The sequence below is a fragment of the Cimex lectularius genome, unplaced genomic scaffold (genome assembly GCF_000648675.2).
Source record: "Cimex lectularius strain Harlan isolate CLEC.00 unplaced genomic scaffold, Clec_2.1 scaffold253, whole genome shotgun sequence".
Classification (NCBI taxonomy): Eukaryota; Metazoa; Arthropoda; class Insecta; order Hemiptera; family Cimicidae; genus Cimex; species Cimex lectularius.
The window spans coordinates 616,304-640,512 of NW_019392814.1; the positions used below are offsets into that span (position 1 = coordinate 616,304).

The window sequence follows — 24,209 nt, forward strand, 5'->3', positions numbered from 1 at the left end:
AACCATGAATGACGGACTTTGATTCAAGATTAGCTTTGAAACTCTGGCCCCCTATAAAAGGAATCTTTGTAATAGTCTGTTTGGAATGCTTTAATCAAACTATTGCGTTATTGCGATTTAAGTGAGTTCTTCAACTATTCCTTGGGTTTAGTAGTTTAGTAAAACTGGAAAAGTAGAGACCTGCATAACTAATTCGAATCAGAACTGCAAAGTTGGCAATGAACATAATGGATTGAGTATTCACACTGAAAACAAAAATCTAGCGCGTAAAATCTTGGTGCCAGTCAAATTTTCAATTGCACATATAATATGAAAGTTAGGGTTCGAATCCAGCGGCCCTGCATTCGAACACGACATACTTACAAATACACCGGCACGCACTCCGAGGCTTTATATAACCTCTGCTGTTTCCTACCCTCGTAAAAAAAGAAAAAAAATGAAAGTTAGTTTGAATATCATTTAGTAACATGAATAATGGCGGAACCTAAGCGAAACTGTGCTCTGAGATCCGCCCAACTTAAGTTAGGCCACAATATTTGTATGCAAGTACATGTGTACGTGCATTGCAGAGCCTTTTTACTCGTATGGAAGGCCCAATAATGAACGCTAAGAAGATTTATTAAAAAATTTACATCGCCAAGCTTTATTATTGTAGAGCTTAATTTGTCCAGTCAAAAAAAGCGAGGCGGGAAAACTCGAGGTGCCATAATTACCACGGTAGCAAAGCAGTCAGGAAAACACGGACAGTATCTTATATTACTCTTCTTATAATTATTTCCTAAGCTAAGAAATGTGACATTAAACATAGCATTCATAATTCATTTTTTTATCTAAAATTTTTTAGCATCGCATAAATTCATTCTTTTTTAATCTAAAATTTTCTATAATTGTATAAATTAATTTTTTTAATTTTCTAGCATTGTATAAATTCTTTTTTTTTTCACATCCTCCATGTATTTGAAAAATTTGAACAACGTTTATAAATCCCAGGCCTGAAGATGATCTCAATAAAGATCGAAACGTTGGCACGATAAAGAAAATGTTTTTCTAAGACCTACGTCACACCAGACCGCATATCACGATCTTCAAATAATCATGATAGGCTGGTTAGCAATCACCCTAGAGTACTCGATATTCCACGTGATAATTGGGAATATGCCACTTCATTCAGGCTAACAAATTACAACAGACTTCGTTTCCACTAGCCCAGAGTACTCGATATCCATCGGGGTAATTGGAGATAAACACTGCCATAAAGCTAATAAATTACTTGCATTTACTACAAATCATTCACACTACGCCGGAGTACTCTATATATCGCATGATAATTTAGGCTAAGCCCCGCCATTCACGCATATAAATACATACTTTCCAATAAATGTCACATATAAATGAAAGATGTTTTTCTTTCGTTTCTCAATTCATTTTTTAGCATTAGTTTCTCGTAATCGTTCAGCAACGTCATTTGTCAATATGCTTGACGTACTGAGTGGGTGGGGTGCACGGGAACTCACGCCTAGACATTTTTCCCACTGACCGTCGATCGTTTTAAGTTGTTTATATATAATTATTTCTGATTCGTGGATCTGCGGATGGATGCTTTCTCCTGAGTTCCTGAATCGCCCATAGGGAGTAGATATTATGAACATATTTTCTTGATTACATTCCTTGTATGGTTTTTACATATATAAGCCTATAAGGTATTACGTGTTTGATTTTGAGAGGCGGAGTGAATGCTTCGCACGCTCACTTCTATCGCTCCTCTCCCCAGAGGTTAATGTATCTCCTCGTATTCTTTGATTAATCCAAATTGAAGGAAAAAAAGATATACGATTATACATATATATTTTGATAATTTAAAGGAACAGAAATTGAAAAAAAGGAAAGAAAAGGGCAACACTTGCAAGTTTCAAAAATTAACGTAAATATTGTTTGCGAAGGGATTTTTTTAACATAAAAAAGGACAAAAAAATAATGTTTTCCTTTGGGTCACTGTCCTCCACCGAAACACAAATAAGTGAAATTTTCACTCTCCTGGAAGACGTGCCGCGTAGTCCCGGCTCCAATATCGGGTGGCGTTAGAAGTAAAAAAGATGGCTCGCACACGCAGTCCAGACTCCAATGTCGGGCGGTGTTGGTAGTAAAAGAAAAAAATGCTTCGTTATGATGTTTTCAATAGGTTTGTTGTTACCTGTCGGCTGGCCAGCCAAAACTAAAAACTTCTCGTCCGATCATCCTTATCGGAAGGTGGGGTTATCTCTGATTGCGCCTTAAATGTTCCTAAAACTAACAAAAAGAAAAAAGAAAAAGAAAAAATATGAAACTATGTTTACGGTGTTTATAAAAATTATTTTCAAAGGAAGGTTGTCTTCTCAAGAAAGTAACATTGAATTTTGTATGATTCAATTAGAAAATAATATTTTTACTGATATTGCAAAGTATGTTTACATTTATATCTTATTGCACGCATTATTTAATATTAGATTGTCAAACATTAGATTATTTATTTGTTGATATTGATTTACAAGATGGTATTTATAGCGATTATAAGAAAGGTACATTAATTATTTCTACAACAAAGGGGAATGTGAAGGAAGTGGAATATAGAGGATATGTTCATCTGGAAACAGAAAGATAATGCATGCTACTGGAATGAATCTTTTATTTAATGTTATGTTTATCATTATTTAACTGTGCCTTGCTATTTGGTTTTAATTCTGTGATGTGGGCGTGTATTAAAATGTTAGGATCACTTACTAATTGAATCAAGTAAGAAACTTTCTTAAAAATGTAGGTCACTTTATAAGGGCCAGAGAATTTTTCACATAATGAAGAATTAATTTTCTTCCCTTTGTTAGACAAGACGTACGTCTTGCGGTAAACAATGTCCCCAATTTTGGGTGTTATCGGATTCTCACTATTTTTGTATTTTGATAATCCCGTTTTATGTGCTTGTAGAAGGTTTTTGTAAGTTTCCTTCAAAAGTTCATCCATCTGATGCTGATTAAGTTGGGAAACATTATCTTCAATATTCAATTGGAGTGTGAGGGGATGTTGTAGATCAGGGCCTAGAAAAATTAATGATGGGGTATTTTGGGTTGTTTCAATGCGCTAACAAAAATGCATAGATTTTCCTCCCATTTTTTTTGGCAATCGCTGTGATAGGCTCTGATGGCTGTTTTAATTCCCGAAATATAACGTTCTGCCAGGTTTGCTTGTGGGTAATGAGTAATATTTCCAATGTAAGTGATACCCAGGTCAAACAGAAAGTTTTTGCATGCCTGGGCACGGAAGCAGGATTGCCTGCCAGTCAAATAATGAAAGTTGGTAATCCATGTTGAGAGAAAATACCCTTCAAGATTTTTATAACTGTTCCTGCGGTGGTATTCCTACAAGGTACAGCGAATAAGAATTTGCTGAACGCATCCACCGCTACAAAGATAAATTTGCTTCCGCTTGTGGAGATTGGTAAAAGTCCTATAAAATCTATATACATTTTCTCCATAGTTCGTGTTGGGGGTGTGCTATGCAATATCTTGTCGTATGGGTTGTTGTTTGGTTTTATTCTCATGCAAACTTCACACTGAGCTATTCTGCCCTTAATAACGTTATTTATTTGTGGATAAGTAAATAAAGTCTTAATTCGCCATAAAGTTTTTGCTAAACCTTGATGTGCTCCATAAGTAATTTGTATGGTAATATTGAAACATAGGCGCTTTCACGCAGAGTGGTACCAGGAGTCTTTTAAGACTGTGATTGTCATTCGGCACTTGGTAAATCAAATCTCGGATAATTCTCACATTCGGATCATTATCATTGATTTTTTTTTATATGTATGGATCGTCTCTTTGTGCTTGTCCGAAGTTGTTAAAGAAAAAATGCAAGTTGTGCAATGGGGACGTGAAGAAAGCTCTATATAAACTCTTATTGTCATCATCACTCTCTTCTTTTTCTTTTCTGTCGTTAGGCAAATCTGCGAATCTTGATAGATAATCTGCAACGCTATTATTCTTTCCTTTAACATGCTTCACATCAAACGAAAAGGAATCCTACTCTGTGACCCATTTCACTGCCGGATTATGTAGAATCCTACCCTTGTCTCCTTTCAAGAATTGGACCAAACCAGTGCAATCTGTGTAAAGGGTGAAAGGTTTATAGGCGAGATATTGCCGAAAACGTCTCAAACTGTGTATTAACCCATAAAGTTCTTTTTTATAAGTAGAATAATTCCGTTCTGAACCCGTTAGCATTTTTGATAAAAAGGCTTTAGGTCGTACGTTGTTTTCACTATCTGCCTGTGCAAGGAGACTACCAATGGCGCAACTTGAAGCATCGCTATAAAGCAAAAAGGCATTGTCGTAATCAGGGGCTGCCAATAAGGGGGGTGATACTAAAACATTGTTCAATGTATCGAACGCATTTTGACATTCACGATCCCAAATTAATTCTTTGCTGTGTGATTTTAATTTATGAAGTGGTGCCGCAATTTCGGAAAAATTAGGTATGAATCTTGCGAACAAAGAACAAAGATCAAGAAATGACAAGGTCTGTTTTAACGTTTTAGGGGTTTGAAGATTTTTGTATGGCTTCTGTTCTATCCGGGTCAATAGCTATTGAATTAAACGATATTTCATGCCCTAAATATTTGACCGGTTCTTGCAAGAATTTCATTTTTTGTGGCTTTAGTGTGAGTCCATTCTTTCTAAGTATCAATAAAACCTGTCTTATGTGTTGCAAATGTTGTTCTCTGGTCTGGGAGTATATCAGTATGTCATCGAGATAGTTCCACACAAATTTGTATTTTATCTCGCAAAAAATTCTTTCCAGATATTCTGTCAGAGCTTGAGAGCCCAATGAAATTCCCATCGGCACACGTAAAAATTCGAAATGACCATAAGTTGTTTTGAAAGCAGTGTACTGTCTGGCGCTTTTGTGTAATGGCAGCTGAAAAAAGGCATTGGATAAATCCATAACAGTAAAGTATTTAGCTCCATGGATATGGTCAAAAATATGATCAATATTCGGAAGTGGCCATGCTACAAATTTTATCCTTTCATTAATCTTTTTGTAGTTTACTACTAGTCGCTTTCGTTCCGATCCTTCCTTTTTTTGGACTAGAAACGCTGGTGATGCCCAGGCAGAATGACTAGGTTGTATAACATTTTGCCTTCATAAATCGTCCGTTATTTCTCGCATTTGCTGCAGGTTTTCGGATTGACAGGATAAGCAGGCTGATTAATAGGCGGATTATTGTCCTCGTCGAGTATTTTAAGCGAGTTGTCTCTGGCCTGGCCTATTTTGTCCGTAAGAACGTCTGGGAATTCTTTGATAAGGCTGTTTACCATCGCATTTTGTTGTGAAAACATTTCCTTAGTCCCTTAGTCAGTTTAACAGCTTGTGTTTTATTCCGAATGACCTTGACCTGAAGAGGAGTTGTTAAATCTGTTTCAGAGGTGAGGCTGTAAACTCTTTTGTTTGGGCTTAAGGTGTCGTTGAAGATATAGTTTGCACAGGATAAATGGTTTTGTTGATATACGTGTGATATGATTTGATTTGAATTCTCTTCCAAATTATTATTGTTTAACGAATGAATTTTGTAAGTTTTCAAAGGGTTATTTAAGAATGAAATTTCGTTATTACCTCCATCTAAAATTAAGCCTATATGAGTCATGAAATTATACTCCAGAAGCATAGGGATTGGCATGTCTCCTACAATTTGGAATTTTATTGGCCAGGATAAATTTTTAAATTTAATTTTAATTGTGCCTTGGTTTTTATTGTAAGCGCAGTCACTACAATTGGAACAACCTTATTTTTGTCATCAGCCAAACTCAAGGTTTTAATTAATTTCCTGCTGAGAAGTTTTGCGCATTTTTGGGAAATGGCATTAATTGAGCTGCCGAAATCTAATAGGGCCGGAAGCTCAACTCTTCCGACTTTGACTATAATAAATGGCAAATGTATGGCATGATGTGGGATTGATTCATCTTAAGGAACTGCGTTGGCTATTAGTTTTTTGAAATGTTGTCGGTGGGAAGTGGTTTATGTGTATTTTCCGGATGATTGCTGGTGATAATTTGTGGTTTACTACATTTTCATTCAGTGTCACAAAAGCCTGCTTGTCAAATTGTACAAATTTTTTATTTTTATTGTTTTGATAATTTAGATATCTTGTACAGCTTTCCTTTCTATTGGGATTTCTTCTATTATCCCTTTGGCTATGGTTGTAACTTTTCGAGTTTCCGTTTATATGTCGGCTGTATTGCTATCGCTCTTGAGGACGATGGTTATTACTCCGTTGATAATTATTGCGCTGATTGACATTTTCTAGTGTTTTTCTATTGGAGTCGTGTCTATAATTATTACGCCTGTTCGAAAAGGTGGTGAGTTGTTGATGACGGCTGATGAAATTTGGTGTATAGTGTGCGTGATATGTATAAGGTCGTGGCCAAAATTGGAAATGTATATTAGAAAATTGTGGTTTGTTGGGCTGAAAATGTTGAGGCATGTGAAAATTTGGCACATCGTTTACAGTATGCATGTTTTGCGCAATTGAGATTTCATTGTCTTATTTCGACTTCTTTCACCTTGTTGTGTAATTGGACGTATGTATTAATATTATCAAGGTATCCTAATAACAATAAATATTTTGGATGAATAGATGTTTTTAAATTTTGAATATTTGCATGTTCGTTGTATTCCCCAAATAGGTTTAACATGATTATTTGCCTGTCCATGTATTCACGCAAATTTTCATTTAATTTCTGTGGATAGAAAAGATAGTCCATATTAGTTTTTAAATGTTGTTTTGAGACATGCCATTGTTTAGCAACGACTGTGCCATAACATGTCAAAACTAATCTTCGGATGTGACAGCGCATTGTAAAAAAAAATTAGCACAAGTAGGATTTATTTCTCTTTCCGCTAAAATTAATAAAATGGATTTGGATTTGTATTCGTTTGTTAAGTTGATTCGTGAGAGTCCAATTAAAAAGGTAATTATTGAAGAGGGATTGAAAAATTCAAAGAAAGAAGCTGATTTATTTTTGTTTCTAATATACCTTCTATGCCTGTGAGTATGTTTGAATGAGGATGAAGATGTGCTAGAAGAAATATCTGGATCTGTTTCCGAAGCTGATTGTTCCTGTTTATCTAATTTAGAGCCCATTAGCATCAAGATTTTTGTTCAGAAATGTTGTATCCGTTTGATTGGAGGTCATAGCCCTTTTTGTCTTAGCATCTTTTTGTGTTTTAGGGGGTACTAGTGTAGAATCTAAGGGAGTGGTCATATTTAATTCTCTGAATTTTTTTTTATAGAGTTCAAAGTTTCATCTGGTAGATCCATTTCAGATACGGCTAGTTTAAAGTTGGTTGTCTGAATGTCTTTCTTTTTCTGTGGATTGGGGGAGGGATTATGTACCTATTATAGAGTCACTATGAGAAAAGGTTGTTTGTCTGTGTTTCTCCACAATTTGTGTTAACAATTCATGGTGCTGCTCATCCATGATGTCGGATTCTTTTTTAACATCAGAAACAATGGATTCCAAGGTGTGGAGAAAATGATCCGTGAGACTGTTTCTGACGGCTGCGTCCATTTCCAACTGCTCAATTTTTTTGTGACAGACTTTAGTTCTTTTGTAGGATTTTTTTGTCATTGTCAAATAGATTTAAAAATGAAAGTGATTATACACAACCACAGTTTATGTAACACAATTAAACACAATTTATGTTTTGAAAGGGAAATATTTTCTTAATTTATTTGCACTTTTATTGATCAATTGACCCAGCATGCATTAACAAATATCGGAAAAATTAGGATAATAGGAAATACAAGTTGGAAGGGATATTTAAGTTGAGACTTGGGATTCGAATGAAGGAACCTGTCGGATTACGGGCAAGCTCGTTCGTGTAGAAATGAATCCAATTTTAATTTATTGTCTTTTACACTGTCGTTATTAAGAGGTCAATTAATTTAAATGGATCAACTATTGAGTACGTGGTATCGCTCTGCTACCAATTTTTATTACGTGTTTGATTTTGAGATGCGGAGTGAACGCTTCGCACGCTCACGTCTGTCGCTCCTCTCCCCAGAGGTTAATGATCTCCTCGTATTCTTTGATCAATCCAAATTGAAAGGGTGTAATGAATAATGCGTGCAAAAAAATTATGATAGAATCTCAAGATCCACGCTACTGTCCGAATGAGTTGCTCGTAGGATGAAAATTTGGCGATAAATTGGAGAAAATACGGATCATTATCCGTGGAGAGAAGAACTTGGTCATTCGGCTTCAGCTCTGGCAGGTTAGGGATCATGCCAGGTTTAGAAACTGGCCACCTTCCAGATTCATCATTAAGCCATCCTGGGCCATGCCACCAAAGATTATTCGTGATATTCTGTTCTATTAATCCTCTACATGCATAATCTGCAGGATTTTCTTTAGTGGCAATATGATGCCAAATTGACGTAGAAGTCAATTCCAGAATTTGAGTTACTCGATTGGCCACAAAAGTTTTCAATCTGTATGTTGGAGTATTCAACCAATTAAGGATGACAGTAGAGTCGGTGTATAAGGTGACATGAGGAATTCTTAATTTCTGACAAAATCCAGACAAGGAGTTATATAATCTTGCCAGAAGCAACGCCCCGCACAATTCCAATCTGGGAATGGACACGTACTTCATTGGGGCTAGTTTGGTTTTTGATCGAATTAAAGAGACTCGCACTTCGTTCGTGTCAGATTGCATGATCGCAGGTAGATCACAGAAACATAACCAAGTTGTGATGCATCAGAAAACCCAATTAAATGGCAATCAGTCTTTTCGTAGGTTTTTAAATGTCTAGAGATTTTTAGAGTCTTCAGATCGTTGAGCTGGTATATGAACATCTTCCATTGCTCTTGAATTGTAGCAGGCACGATCTCGTCCCAACCGAGTTCATTCTTCCATATCTCCTGCAAGATACACTTAGCACAAAAAACTACTGGAGTCAAGAAACCCAAAATTTTTGCGATGCATGACAAAATTGCTCGTTTTGTGTACCTAATGTCAGGTATTTGAACTTGAAAGGTAAATGAATCCTCAGTAGGATCCCATTGGACGCCTAATACCTTTACTGAGTGAGTGTCCTCAAGAGGAATGATGAAAGACTCTGTTCAACATCTTTTAAATCGGATAATAGCTCTGGGCAATTACTTGACCATTTGCTCAATTCGAAACATGCAGCCTTAAGTAATATAATAACTTGTGTTCTTAGTTCTTTTGCTTCATCCACCGTCCAAGCTCCTGTCACGACGTATCCACATACACGTCCGTGAGAAGTCGACTGGCAGCTAGAGGGTATCGAGCGCCTTCATCCTGACTTAACTGGTGCAATACCCGAATGGCCAGATATGGACTATAGGATAATCCATATGTGATCGTGGCCAGCTCACCCATCGGTTCGGACTTAGCTGGCACAGTCAACTGTTGAACGAATGAAATTCGCGGTGAATTCTAAACATTTCTGTCCGATGTAACCTTCTTTTTCATGGTTTTTAAGAATTGTTCCTCGAAGCTTTTTATCAAGGTTTTAACCTGTTTCGAATGTATGCGTCTTTTGACACGCATTAGCTACAATATTTTTCATCAAGTTTGTAAACTCTACATCCCCTAATATTCTTTCACACAGCGTAACTAGTTCCGTATCTTTCATCTCGCTTATCAATTTCCTTTGAGCCCTTGGAGTACTCTCTTCGAGCTCATCCAATTTTAACTTCTACTTCTCTATTGGACATGTGGGCTCTTTGTTTGTACGGATCTCGCCGGTGCCTCCAAATTTTATAAGGAGCACTCCATGGAATTAAAACAAAAGAACAAAATAAAATAAAATAACTGAACTTATAATTTTTATGTTAATAAGTTTAAAATGAAGTATCACTTCACTAAAGCTCTCTGCGGCCATTTCATTTGTCGCCGAGAATCAAATTGATTACACGACATTTGAAAAATGGCAAAAAGGAGGGAAAATTCAAAAGCTGTGGTTGAGATGGGAAGTTGATGTCCGAGTGGATCGAGGTCACGATAGCTCAAGTGGTAGAGCAGCGGCGTATCAAGCCGAAGATCGTTGGTTCGAATCCCGCTCGTGCCATTGACTTTTTTATCTCAACTGAAAACCTTAATTAATTGTAATATACTAATTGGTCAAGCGGACCACGAAACTAGTTAATTTAATTATAATGTATAAGGAGCACTCCAAGGAATTAAAACAAAAGAACAAAATAACAAAATAAAATAAAATAACTGAACTTATAATTTTTATGTTAAAAAAAATTAAAAGAAAATACAACTGGTCAAATGAAAATAGATCAAATAATAATCCTTTTGAATTGAAAGACAAATTATTTCAAAAATGACCATAGCTCACACTCACGATATTTGTCGGTGCAGGAGCAGGGGACACGCATCAATGATCTATTTTTCTTTTATCGTTCCTTCTTATCTCTCCCCACCATTAGTCGATGCACTCCTGATCCTGACAAATGTAAATATGGTAGAGTTGAAACATTAGTGTCACAAGCTGGACTCGAACCCACGACCTCCGGATTAGTACTAGAAGCTTGTGATCCGGTGGTCGTGCGTCCGAGTCCTTGTGACATTAATTTTTCAACCAACCATACTTTGCATAATAATTAAACGTAATTACACTGGTTTATTGGGCCAACTAAAAAGTATAATAAATTAACTTAAATATAGTATGTAAGCTCAGTTATATACTTCTAATTTTTATCGCCTATGAGCACTGACTATAGTTGGCCCTCCGAAGACCTGTCTCGTAGAATAATCGTCATCCCCACTCGATTAAGAATCGGACAAGCGAGGTTGACACATGGACTCTTACTCTGTGTGTCACTGGTTTTAGGATCTGATTGTGTTGGGTAGTGAATGACCTATCTGTTGACCTCGGAAAGTTGAGAAGCCGGGCCCGTACCCGTGGTTGGACGGATAAACTCGAGATTTGACCCCGGACCGCCAACACCCGGGGTGGGAGATTCCTGAGGCCTGCCAGTGATTGATTGTAAATCCCAAAATCTCGAATTGCAGGTGGACTACGAGGAGTGATAGGCTCAGCTCTGTACACGTGTTGCAGTAATGTAAATCAGTAATCAGTTTTTAAAAAATTTGAACTTTCATGGGTGAATGAGTGCACTATATAAAATTTATAACAAATTCATTTAGAGTATTAGTTATTACTCCCTGAATGATTAATGTTTTATGATANTATTTGTTGAATAATAAATGAATTTTGGATTGAGCTCAAATATTCTATACTTTTTAAAGTTAAACGTCCAGTAATATTTTTGTTATTTTTTTATGTTTTAATTTGAGTGCAGAACGAAAAGAAATTGTACTGTAAATAGAAAAAAACTTAAATCACCTCTGGCTTGCTGTGGGAATAAATAAGAAATGGGTGTACATTTCGCCTAAGCGTTGTTGTACTCCGACTCTTGAAGGGATCACCTTTTTTCCCTCATCCTCGGAATAAAAGGGTTGCAGAAAGTTCCAAGTGAGTTCCACCGCAAACTCTATTACACCTTTACCGTGAGGGCAGGCTTGATGTGCTTTGAGAGAGAATAAGGGTAATCCAATTAGTGAGGGCATCCCTGGGAAAAATGGCTAGGCAAGAGCAGTTAAAAAACATTTCATTGCATAAAAAGCATAGAAATATCGAACATTAGAGTAATTTAAGCCGGTTTCAATATTTGCTTATGTAATGTTAAACAAGTTGGCACATCGCAGAAATGGTTCTACTGGTATATTGTCGATTGATGTTTTCATTATAGAGAGAAATTTCAATTAACTCCTTAAATGTTTATAACTGAGAAGTAAATACTTTGAACGGTTTAGTTCAAAAAGTCTAAATAATAATAAAATCATGTAAATGCACTTGGCACCCGAAATATTTTTATCGTGTGTTCCTTTATAAAATCTTATAATTACTCACCGATACTAACATACCAAAAATAATTTGTTTTTATTTATTTATGAGCCCGTTAATAATTTATTTTTGCAGAGGATAGTGCGAAACAAAAATAACTAGATCTAACAATGAAGCCCTTTCTTAATTTATTTCGATTATGTACTTTTTCAGCATCATATGTGAATAATAAAATTAAAATAAAAAAAATTAAAACTATTACCGGGCATTTAACTTTGAAAAAGTAGGAAGCATTGAGTTACATCTAAAATTCAGATTAATTTAACAAATAATAAAAAAATATTATAATAAAAGTAAAATTCGGTATTGGACTCATATCTTAGCTAATGATGTTGGAACATTAAGCACTGTTTTTTGTGTGTTTTTAGCTTTTAATAAAGTCGGGTCGTTAAAATTTGTTAGCATTCTATTGTAAATAAATGTATAAAGTTAGTTTGAAGTGGTATGAATAAATGGCTGAGAAGTTACTAGCTAGAAGAGCGTAGGTCCCGAGAGATAAATTTCAAGCGGGATAAGATTAAATTACGGTCAAGTGTTATTAATTTATTGTTATTTTGTTATGTTGTTCAAGCCGCTTCCTTTTATTACAACCCAGATTTAACCAAATTAACTTCTTTTTTGTAGTCGATTAAAATGTTATGTTTTTCTTGTTATTTCAGATGAACATTTAATTGTTTATCACTTATTATTTAATTAAGTAATATTATTTATGCCATATAATATATATATATGTACAATATATAACATAATATATTATAAATATATAATATATATCTTTATTTATTTATTATTAACGAGGGTTCTCAACACCCGAGGTTATATCAACCCTCGGGGTGCCGGTGTTTTTTGAAAAAAAAGCCCATTTGTAAGTAGGTCGGGTTCGAATGCAGGGCCGCTGGATTCGAAGCCGGGACCTTTACTTTACAGTGATGAGCGCCGTGTCAACGCCTAAACCGTTGCGGCCATATATATATAAATAGATAGAACAAAAAATGATTTTAAAAAATCTTAAATAAAAAGCAGTTTTATGATCTCTCACCGATTTGTATGCTCAGGGCAATGTGGATTTCAAGGTAAGTTGTTACCTTGGCTACCTCTCGTAAGAATTTTATAAACCTCGAAATATTCCAGCTATCAGTTATTTGAGTAGTATCGATTCTGATGGTAAAAGTTTTATATGAAGGTTTCATGAATAAACTAACAGGTAACCAGAAATGTCCGTGCGGTTTTTCATTTGTTATTGTTTTATTAGCGTTAATCAGCATTCCTATTTACATAGAAGGATTACGTGTTTCCATAAGGTAATAGAATAATCCGTCAGTCCATAAAGAAAATGTGTCTTGAACATTTCCCTGGGAATTATAAAATATTTTCTTTCTCATAGCTTCAAAATCGATAATTCGTTCGTGCTTATTGTGCGAATTTAAGGGGAGTTACCTACTAAAAAGTTCGAAAAAAATCGACTTTTTTTCAGAGAAAGCCTAGAAGTCTCCCTGGACATTTTGATACAAATAAATAGTATTTCTGAAAAGTAGGAATATTTTATTTTAATTTTTGAATTCGCATGTTTTAAACGTCTGACGAGATCGTTACCATCTAGGGGCCCCGTTTGTGATATTACCGTTGTCCAGCTAAAAGAAAATTATTTCTGTTTCTTATTAGAATTAATAGAGTTTATGAGAAAGCCGACACATTTGGTTTCCCGATTTTCTTATTATTTCAATTCGTTCTCTTTTTAAAAATGATCTTTCTCTTCGTCTTGAAAATACATAACTGTCACAAATTGCCAACCGGAAAGAAAAAGAAAAGCTGAGAATGATGCTCTAAAGGTTTTTCAAGAAAAATACTTTACTTTTTGGAAGTGCTGCGCTCACTTATTGTTTCCTGTGCAAAGTTCACGAGCTGCCTCAGCCACTTAAGGGGTTGGCGATGCTTCATTATTGATGGTACTTATGGAGCTCTTATTATCTCTTTCTATATAGAATTAATCTTAATTGGCCTTTACATAGGTGGTGAAAAGACACTGCAACTCATGTACACACGGGCGTACATAAATACAAATGTTATTGCCTAATGTAAGTTAAGCCAATTTCTATTCATAATTTCTATTAAGTTAATCGGTTCTCAGGGTCCTGGACATTCTGATGAGGAAACGCCATCCTCCTTTCCTGTTAACAAATAATTTCAAACAAACTAGAAACTCTCATACTATGTACGTACATATTGAATTGATATTTTGGCTGGCACCGGAGTTTACCCCTATTCACCTACGTTCACTCTAAAGGTTTGCTGCACCGTGGAATACTTTTGATTTCGACACAGATTCGTTCACCCATACATAAAAAATACGATCATACAATATGTGCAAATAAAATTTGAGGTGTTACTGGGGTATTTGAAATGACTCTCTAATTCACTCTAAACACAATTACTCTAAAAGGTAGCGTAATTTGGTGGGTCTGTGGGGATTCTGTATTCTGCCGAAAACCCATACATATACACTCACGCACGGAACCTATTACGCTAATAAGTACATTCAATCAGGACGATAAACTAATTAATCTTTTTGGTTGGGGACCGCGGTAGCCGAGTGGTTAGCATGAGAGACTCTCACGCCGCGGTCGTGGGTTCGATTCCCACCGTCGCCTCTGGCCCTTTTTTCCCGATAACCCCCAATTTGAACACACAAGAATTCGTACCATAGCTAATATGCAAGATCAAAAGGCCAATAAAAAAAAAAAAAAATCTTTTTGGTTGGTCTGTGGGGTACCCGACATTCCGTCACAAACCACCCATTCACTCAAACAGTCAAGGGAATAAATACATTCATTCCGTACTGGAAGTCATCACGTCTGTTAAGGTAGCTTTTTGATATCATTTCATTTTTTAACAGCCATCTGTACATCTTATTTGATTTAAAAAATTAAAATTTTAAATTTACTTAATTAATTATTAACTTAAGTATTTTCAGTTTAAAATTTCCGTATGATTTCATAATTTGTATACGCTAATATCTAAAATTGGCCACCATTCGTGTATTGAAGCATAGATGTAGAGGTATTGTCAAGCTGTTTGCCTGCTCTGACAATTCAAGAGGATCTAGTACGAGCACACTCTCAAGTCATTCAGTCCATTGACTAAATGGCCAATTGATAGAGGGTCATCTTGATAGCTCGTATTCCAAGCATTGTTTCTGAACCAAAATGCCGACATAATTTAACCATACAATCCCCTTTAAAGGCACATTTTTCAAGCAGCCTCCTTTGAGCTGGTTGCTTTTAAATATAAACAAGATGTCAGGGATCTGAAAATTTTCTCTCCAAACAATAAACCCTATTTACTTATATAAAAATAATTATAATTCAGAACTGATTCTTTTCGTTCCGTTCGAGTTTCCTTATCCGTGATTTATAGTATTGAATGACAGTCTACAGTCTGATCAAAAATATCAAAATAATTTAACTATACTGCAATATAGATAATAACTAAGAAATAAAGTGTTTTTAGATTTGTAAAGCATATATTTGGAATGGATTATATATTTAAAATATAATTAAAAATATATTCAAATGTTCATACAATATTTATTTAAATCTATATATATTTTATTGTAATTATATTTACTTATAATTATTATTATTATATTCAATAAATTATCTTAAATATTATTTAAATATTCTTATAAGTTATAAAAATTATAATATCGACATGAAAATAGGCTCATTTGAAAAAGAATTTAATATCCGTTAACATTAATAACGGCAATGAGGAACGAAATATAAAGCTGTAATAATCCGTGCGGGGGTAAAGTAAAGAGGGAACGGGTTTCATCGAAAGGATGTAGTCCTCAGTAGCTCGGTGTATTATCGTTAATCCCGCAGAAAACCAAAGATTATAATTTATTTACGGACAGCTAGTAAGGACCTCAATAGCAAGCCATATGTCGACTAATAAAATTACACCAACATAAAAAAAGTAAAGTTATTCTTTTGTGCTCCGTTCACTTTATGTCTTTTGAACGTGTGACGTCTGGCGAAAAAAATATATTTTCCACCATGGGTGAGAAAGATTCCGGGAGAAGGTAAAGTAAAATGGTATCAAATCCGAAGAAAAATCAAGCTCAACTTATCTCGTAAGGATTTTTTTTCTTCGTTTCTAAAACCAAACTGTGGGAAAAACAACTACCCGTAAACTTACCATGTGTTTGACATTTTATAAAAGAAGATTCTTGTTTAAGTTAATTTTGCCGTCAGCACTCCAGTAAAAACAATTAAGATTATAATAAGACCAAGGGGCATGATTATAAATGAACAACAGTAGAGGAACAACGCCGTTTCTGGGACCGCCTCACTCCGCACTTCTCTACACTCATGGAGTCTGACAGGGTCGAAGTCGCTCCTCATGGCCAAAATCTGATGTAGGGAGGAGGGGAAAAACCAGGTTCTGAGACCACTTCCTACCTCACTCCATCAACATTCATGAAGTTTGACGAGGTTCACGACTCACGTTGTGTTCCTGGTGGCCTTAATCTAAAGTAGAACGTTGAGGAAAAACCGGTCCTGTGACCACCTCACACTCCACCACCATCTTTCTTGATGGACTCTGACGGAGTCCACGGCTTATATAGCGCTCCTGATGGCCAAAACCTGAACTAGTGAGTAGGGGAAAAACGGATCTGTGACCACTTCCTACCTCACTCCATCCACATTCATGGAGTTTGACGAGGTTCACGAATCACGTTGTGTTCCTGGCGGACACAATCTAAACTAGAGCGTTGAGGAAAAACCGGTCCTGTGACTGCCTCACAGTTCAACCCCATCCATCTTGACAGAATTTGATGAGAGTCACTGCTCACGTAGCGCTCTTTGTGGCCACAACCTAAATTCAGATGATTTCTCTACCTGTTTTCTACGTCAGCGACGCGGGTTTTTGACCTGGCATGTCTCCTCTCACCCTTTTAATTTTAGGAACCCGTCTGCGTTTTTCACCCCTTCCCATTGCCTACTCGCATACATTTTAGACTCAAGACTGTAAACTCCTCTTTTGCGTTTATCGTATTGAATCAATTTATTTTAATTTAAACCAATTGTTTCGTTATTTTGTTTTGATCAAATAGGTTAGTTATTTTTGCTTGACTTTTATTTTTTGTAATTTCGATGAGTTCTTTATTTAGTTTGTAATTAATTTGATCCATACTTTTATTAAGATGGATGATAAGAAAATTACGTAATTTACCAAAGGTTTTCAAGTCCTGATATCCGCCCTAGACATAAAAAACTTGTCATTCATCATCCAAAATTAATATTTGCATGCTTTGAGGATAAGCATTTGATACAAACGAATTGAGACAAGCGCATGAAGCATTATGTGAACTACAAAGGAGTTGCGCACCCACTCGCGATGACAATATCCCTATACTTGAGAGGTCCAAATTATGGTTAAAATATGGGGTAAATATTGGAGATGTAACTAGAGAAGTGCATGAAATTTCACGCAAAATCCTTCTTCCATCCACCTCACGTGATCTGCCATTGCAATTATCTTTTGACGAACCCTGCTGGCATATTTACGGGACGTGAGGCATACCCTTTCATAACATCAAAGCTAGACATGATCGTGAGTTGCTTTGCAAAAATATACATGAAAAAAGAAAAGGTAAATGACAGAATGTTACCAAAAACTCGTCTTGAAATGGATCCGATCGGTGATGACGGATTCATCGAAATTGAAACGGCATTTAATAACAATCTGAAAACCTATTTTATTAAAAATGAAAGGCATTACCCTATTTTTCATACAAATAATTCACTTATTACAACTAAAAAATTATTTAACATAAACAAATCCACCCCGCACCAACAGTAATATGCTGAATCGGTTGACTTTTCAAGTATTAACCATCCCACACCGTTAAAACGGTTTAAAAGACATAAAGGGTTTTGGGCATGGGTGGCTGCAACGACTTAGTCATTGACACGGTGCTTATCACTATGACAGAAAGGTCCCTGGTTCGGATCCATACTTACAAATGGGCTTTTTGTCAAAAACATCGCCTTCTCGAGGGTTCATATAACCTCGTAGTTGAGTATCCTCGGGAAAAAAAGAGAAATTGAATGACATCTCGATAAATATATTCCGTCTTGATGATAAAAATTATGTTTATCCTCTCAAAATTTGAGATTGTGAGTTACAAGACAACAGGGACCTACTTTTCTTGAGAAAAGAATTATTGTTGAATTAAAATCTGTAAAGACTTGGGGAAGACAAATCAACAAACATGAACATGAATTTTTGTTTGGAAGACATGTTTTACTCACGTCGACAGAACAAACGGTATTAGTAATGAAAAATACGAAACTCATTAACTATATTGTAAAAAAAACAAATCCACCCGCATATCCTTACTTACACTTCTACCATTCCTAAACCCGATAAAACCCCGCTATTTCTTGTTCTTATGACCTTCAACGTATACATTACAGGATTTCATTTTTCAACTTTATGTATGTTAAAAATTTCAGTGGCCATTACGGAGTATAACCTATACTAAATTGTGGTTTGTATTTCGATATTCTCACGTCATCTCCAATTCGGAATTTTGGTAACTTTTTATTTTATTTATTTATTTATATTTGTAATGAAAACGTTTTCTAATAAATGTGTTTCAATGTTACCAGGGTTCACTGCTGTCGGCACTATTCCAATTATTATATTCATAGAGTTTTTGCTTTTAGTGAGATTTTGACAGTGATAACTATTCGTAAATCATTGTTTTTAAGGTTCTAATACTTCGTTCAACTATAGATGATTTTTATACCAAGTTTTTTAAAAACGGAATTTGCGTCTTTATTGTAAAAATCTTTAACTTGATCGGATTGCAATTTCGTGATAGACAACCTTTAGATAAGCGCAGTATTTCACATCCCTTTTCACTTTTCAATTCACATGTCTACATTTATTTTGAAAAGATATCAATTACTACTAGTATGTATTTGCAACCTTTTTCTTTAGTGAATGAATGAGTGAGCATACCAAACAAACATAAAATACTCTCTATGACGTTCTCTATGACTGAAAGAAGGGGGAAGACATAGAGAAAGAGAGCACGAGAGAGAGAGAGAGAGAGAGAGAGAGAGAGAGAGAGAGAGAGAGAGAGAGGGAGGGAGAGAGTGAGAGAGAGGGAGCGAATGAGCAAAAGAAAGTGAAATATATAGTCAGATTACACACAAAAGGAATGTTTAACGTTAATTTAAAGTTTACCATTCGTTACCTCTTCGCATAATAATACAATATAAAAATATATTTTGTTTTATTTTACAAAATTTGTTAATTGTATTCCTGTTAAATTCGAAGTTCATTTAGTGACAGTATTACATTCGTTTTTTATAGGAAAAATATATCAGGTGTGGCAAATTGGATTGATTTTCCTTTAAGAATTTTATCCAGAACATTAATGACTGCAGAGAGATAATGTATAATAAATGAGTGATTAATAAATCGCTTGTTGTCCTGTGTTAATGCCTTATTACAGGCCATGCCGAAATAATAAAAAATAATGACAAATATCTTTAAACTTGTGACCCTAGGATAATCATACTTTCAGCACAATTTGTTTTATGTAAGTAATTTCTTAATTGGCCAATTATTTTCTATAGACGGCAATAACTAAAATAGAACCGATAGAGCAGAATAAATTCATTACGATAGTTTTGTTTGTTGTTTATATTTATATTACGAAACATAGTTTCATGGGAATGGATAAAATCGATAGTTTGATAATTACTTATCATCTTGGTTTGCCTATCCTCTCTGATTTTGTCAGTCAGACGCGTTCAACAGTAAAGGTGGCGAAATGCTGAAACGCATCTGACAAACGGTCGTCTCTGCGATAAAATATCACAAAAAAATTTACATCTTGTCGTCTATATTTAATATTCATACACGTTTATTTTTAAATATGTAAAAAAAATATTTTACATCAATATTTGAGTTTGTTTTACAATTTAAGTAAAAAACGAGTTTTTTTATGAAGTGATGCTGATCTTAAACTTTGTTATGTAATTATATTTAGTGGATTCAGTAGATAAACCGTAATTGAATCTTTTTTAGAAATCGATTATACGACGAGCGGCGAAAACTATTAAGCAGAAGTAAAATTTCTTATTCAGGATTGACCGGGATCGTTTAAGCCTGCGTGCTGGTAACTGCAAAGTTCCGCTTACTTTTGGCTCGTTATCTGCTAATTTCAGTAGAGTTGATTTAGACGCTAATAGATTCGAAACACCGAAAACATTTAACACTTTTTTTATTTTATTGTATTTGATATATTTATTATTTATATATTTATTTACTTATAGTCGGTTGAAATTACCAAAAAAGTATATTTATGTGCGTTTAACTTGGCTCTTTTTATGTAATATTTTTTAAAAGCAAAATATCAAAACTTCACTTACTGTTCCATCGCAGAGGTTTCTAACAAAACATGGTAGGATGACTTTACTTCCGGCCTGAGCTGTTACAATGCTGGCGTTGCGAGTCATGAAAACTATTGCAGGCTTGGACTTGTTACTGTTCCAATCTTTGCTGCCGTGATCGGGTTTCGCTTCGGCCCCCCAGTCGTTATGACCTGTAACATATGAAAACTTTTCATAAGAAAAGATAAAAAAGGTTATATGAAGAATAACAGCTGAAAAATATACAAAAATAAATTGTAATTAGTTATAATCTTATCAGACCATGTAAATGACATTAAATAATATCTCGTGGTAGATCTGTTAAGGTGTAAACTCACAACGCCATCTACGACCGGAGGTGTTGTTAAACCTCCCACCACTTCATATCTTAATTCAAGGTGAAGCTCAGGCTCATAAATCAACAACCATCCGCAAGAATAGGCCATGTAAATAAACAATGGAAACTGAGGGAGAGGTACAGGCAGATGGCATTTTAGGCATGCCAATTGATACCACTACGCCAAATCTTACTAAAAAGTACAAGGTACCAGAATGGGAAGAATGGGCCAAAGGAACACTGTTGAAGGCAAACCCCTACTGGTATGCTAACGGCTCCAAAACGAACAAGGGTACGGGAGCTGGAGTCTTCGGGTTGAACCGAAAGACCGAACTGTCGGCAACCCCCCGGACAAATCGTACCGATAGGAGTACAGACAGAAGAAACACTGTGCAGATACTGCCAGAAAGAGGGAGACTGCAGAACACATTCTATGTTTCTGCGAAGGTCTATGAAGGTGCAGGTTTTTGCAACTAGGTCAAGAAAAACCACAAGCAAGATCCTACACTAAGGAGCCGCTGGCAAAGCTGTGGAGGCTGATTAATAACTCTATTCAGGTCAAGGTGCAGTAGGATTTGTGGCCGCCTCTTTCATCCCTATCCTAAGGAGTAAACTGATTACAGATTACTGATTTGTATAAGCTTTTATGTGTTGTTGAGCCTATCACTTCTCGCAGTCCACCGCCAATTCAAACTTTTGTAATTTACAATTAATTACAATAAATTGCCGTCAGGCCTCGAGAAGCACCCACCACAGGTGTTGGCAGTCCGAGGTCAGACCGTCCAGCCGTCGAGGTTGAGCTCAGGGGCTATCAACATCTAGGCCATTTCAGCCCTCAACGCAAATAGTTGTTGAAACCAAACCAATTTATTCTATCTATCTCTTTTAAATACCTTATTTTCTATTTACATATTATTCACTCAGTTATGGTGGGGAGTACTCGATATTCCTCCATCACTCTTAACACCTAATTGAGGGTCGATGCGGTAATCAATATTCCGCTATCAGCCTTCTCAAGCTTCACGTTCACATCAATAATACATTTACTCTAAACACAAGCTAGGGACACAAATCAGTATTATATACAATAGAACAACCCTGTTTCCTCCACAAATCAGAACAGAAGACCTAGATACTTGCTGTCGTGCTTAAGGTTGATTCTCATATACTATACGCACTCGTGTTCATGTGTCAACCCCGCAGGGCCTATTCTTTACGGCCCCTATGGACCGTGCCCTTAAGGTATGAACTAAATACGTTCACACATATGTTATTCTTTACTCCCTTATTACGATATAATTCATTACCTGCCTTGTTGCATTGCATCATCGCAGTTGGGTTAAGATGTTTTGATAAGAAAGCGCGAAATAAATTGTACTTTTAGTAATTTGTTATTTACTCGTTATTAAAGTTATTTGTTTAATTTTAATAGATTGAGGTGTACTTATTTTAATTAGATGCCCCATAAATTGATTAGTTTTTGTTCAAATATATAAGATCAGATTATTTTAATTCAATAACACATATCTTTTCTACTATTTCTAGCTAAAATGGGGGAAAAAAGGATTCTCGTTCAAAATTGATGGATCAGACAGATAATCTTATGAATCACAAAATGCGCTAAACGATTTATCAAGAAGTGTGGGGGGGGCTTCCTTGGTTTGTATTTGCGTGATCAGATCCATCTTGCTGAAAGTAATTAATAATTAGGAATGACGTAAATGGTGTTGGATTTATCAACGATTAATCAATTTTTTCGAGCTTTTCGAGTCGTCTCAATTCTATACAGGGTGTCCTTTAGAGATGGCAGGGACGAATTTCTCGAACCAATGACGTTTTAAAAAAAATAATTCATTTAAAAACATTGTCTAGTTAGAAATTTTTAACTTTTTTGTAGAAAAATTATACAGGGTTAAAATTTCAAATACTACCCTATACATCCTGGCACATCTTTTGAAAGGATTTTGTACGCCCAAAACAATGGAGAAGTCAGATTTTAAATTGGTCAAAAAATGAAAAAGTTTGGAAAAAAAAACAACATTTGCTATATATTAATCACATTTCACGTTCATATTTCGTTTTCAGCGTGAAAAAATGTTGTGTCTGGATGTACAGGGTCGTATTTGAAATTATGAAGTTGAACTGGGGCTGATATTAAATCCGTATTTTTTGTGTTTTTGATAGCGTCATTGGTCCGAGAGAAATTCAGCCGGGCCATCTAAAAAGGACACCCTTTATTCCTTTATAGGAATTGCGGATCGCTCCTGTATGTCTTCGCTTGTCTCATGCCTGAGGTATTGTTCCATCAGGTTGTGGACTCATTAAGGATCCATTTTTGGATGATTTCTTTTTTGTGGCAAAATACTATGTCAAAGGTTCAAGGCGTAGAAAATTCATATGGCCTCGTTTTTCGGACAACATATCCACTTTATCATTGCTTCCACGCCCGAAATCGGTGCAGTACGGAGGACAAATAAAAGATTTTCTCTCTCGGCAAATATATCTTCTCGTCCGAAATGGCTATTTTAAAGACATTACAATATGTTCAAAAAATAGACATTAAAATTTGTATTTAACGGCGTTAAATGGTGCTAAAAACAAATACTATTTTTCCGTATCTTTTCAGCAGGACAACTAGCAGTACATCTTCCACAAATATATTCGACTATTTTTTATTAATATTATCAATTCCAAGATTACGTTGTTTTGATCGCCAAAATTACATTTAGCAACATTTAAATCGACTGACATTAATTAAACATGAGAATAACTTTTTTTCACTTCTTTGCAATGCACTTTGCCGAAGCAAAAAACAAAATTATCCTCATTCTATAATAGAAATGAAAATAAACAACAACACGCCTTTATTTTTTTCATCACGAAAGTAAATAATATCGTCGTACAATCTTAACATTTTATGTTATTAGACTTTACTGAGAATGTACGTGATGGCTTTTTTAAAACATGAATCCCGAGAGAAATGTAGCTTTTCTATTTTTGAATAAACAGGTCATTACACTAGCTCACCAAACAAAAATCCAAAAATTACATGATTTGTCTATCAAGGAGGTCTCCTTACAGTCGTTTCCACTTTACTTGATAAAGGGACAAAATACTAATAAAATTTCCCCTCAGGGGTGGGTCCATATAACCTCATAGACTCCCATAGATAACCTGTCTCTCGAATATTCCGATGGCATGCGGATAAATGCAAAGGAGATGATAGATGACTACAACTTAAAAAAAAAATTGGTTTTCATATAAACGGTACAGAACACTACGTGCACAAGTCCCAAACAGTATCTGATAGTAATCTACACAATTTCTCTTTGTGTAGGTTACATTTCTAATTTTGTCTGTGATATTACTTTGTAAAAAGTGACATTTATATATTTGTTAAAAACATTTTATCTAGAGTAAAAAGTAAGAAATGATAAAAAGAGAA

The 24,209-nt window shown here is 35.3% G+C and overlaps 1 protein-coding gene across 1 annotated transcript in view; it reads right to left on the reverse strand.

The window, feature by feature from the left end:
- LOC106673051 (limbic system-associated membrane protein-like) overlaps nucleotides 1–20,773 on the reverse strand; it is a 216,645-nt gene extending 195,872 nt beyond the window's left edge. The window contains exons 1-2 of the mRNA XM_024228370.1: nucleotides 20,710–20,773; nucleotides 20,428–20,600 (exon numbers count right to left, since the gene is read on the reverse strand). Coding sequence (XP_024084138.1) covers nucleotides 20,428–20,514 — 87 coding nt within the window. The 5' untranslated portion in view covers nucleotides 20,515–20,600; nucleotides 20,710–20,773. The remainder of the gene's footprint in view (nucleotides 1–20,427; nucleotides 20,601–20,709) is intronic.
- Nucleotides 20,774–24,209: the final 3,436 nt, after the last annotated feature.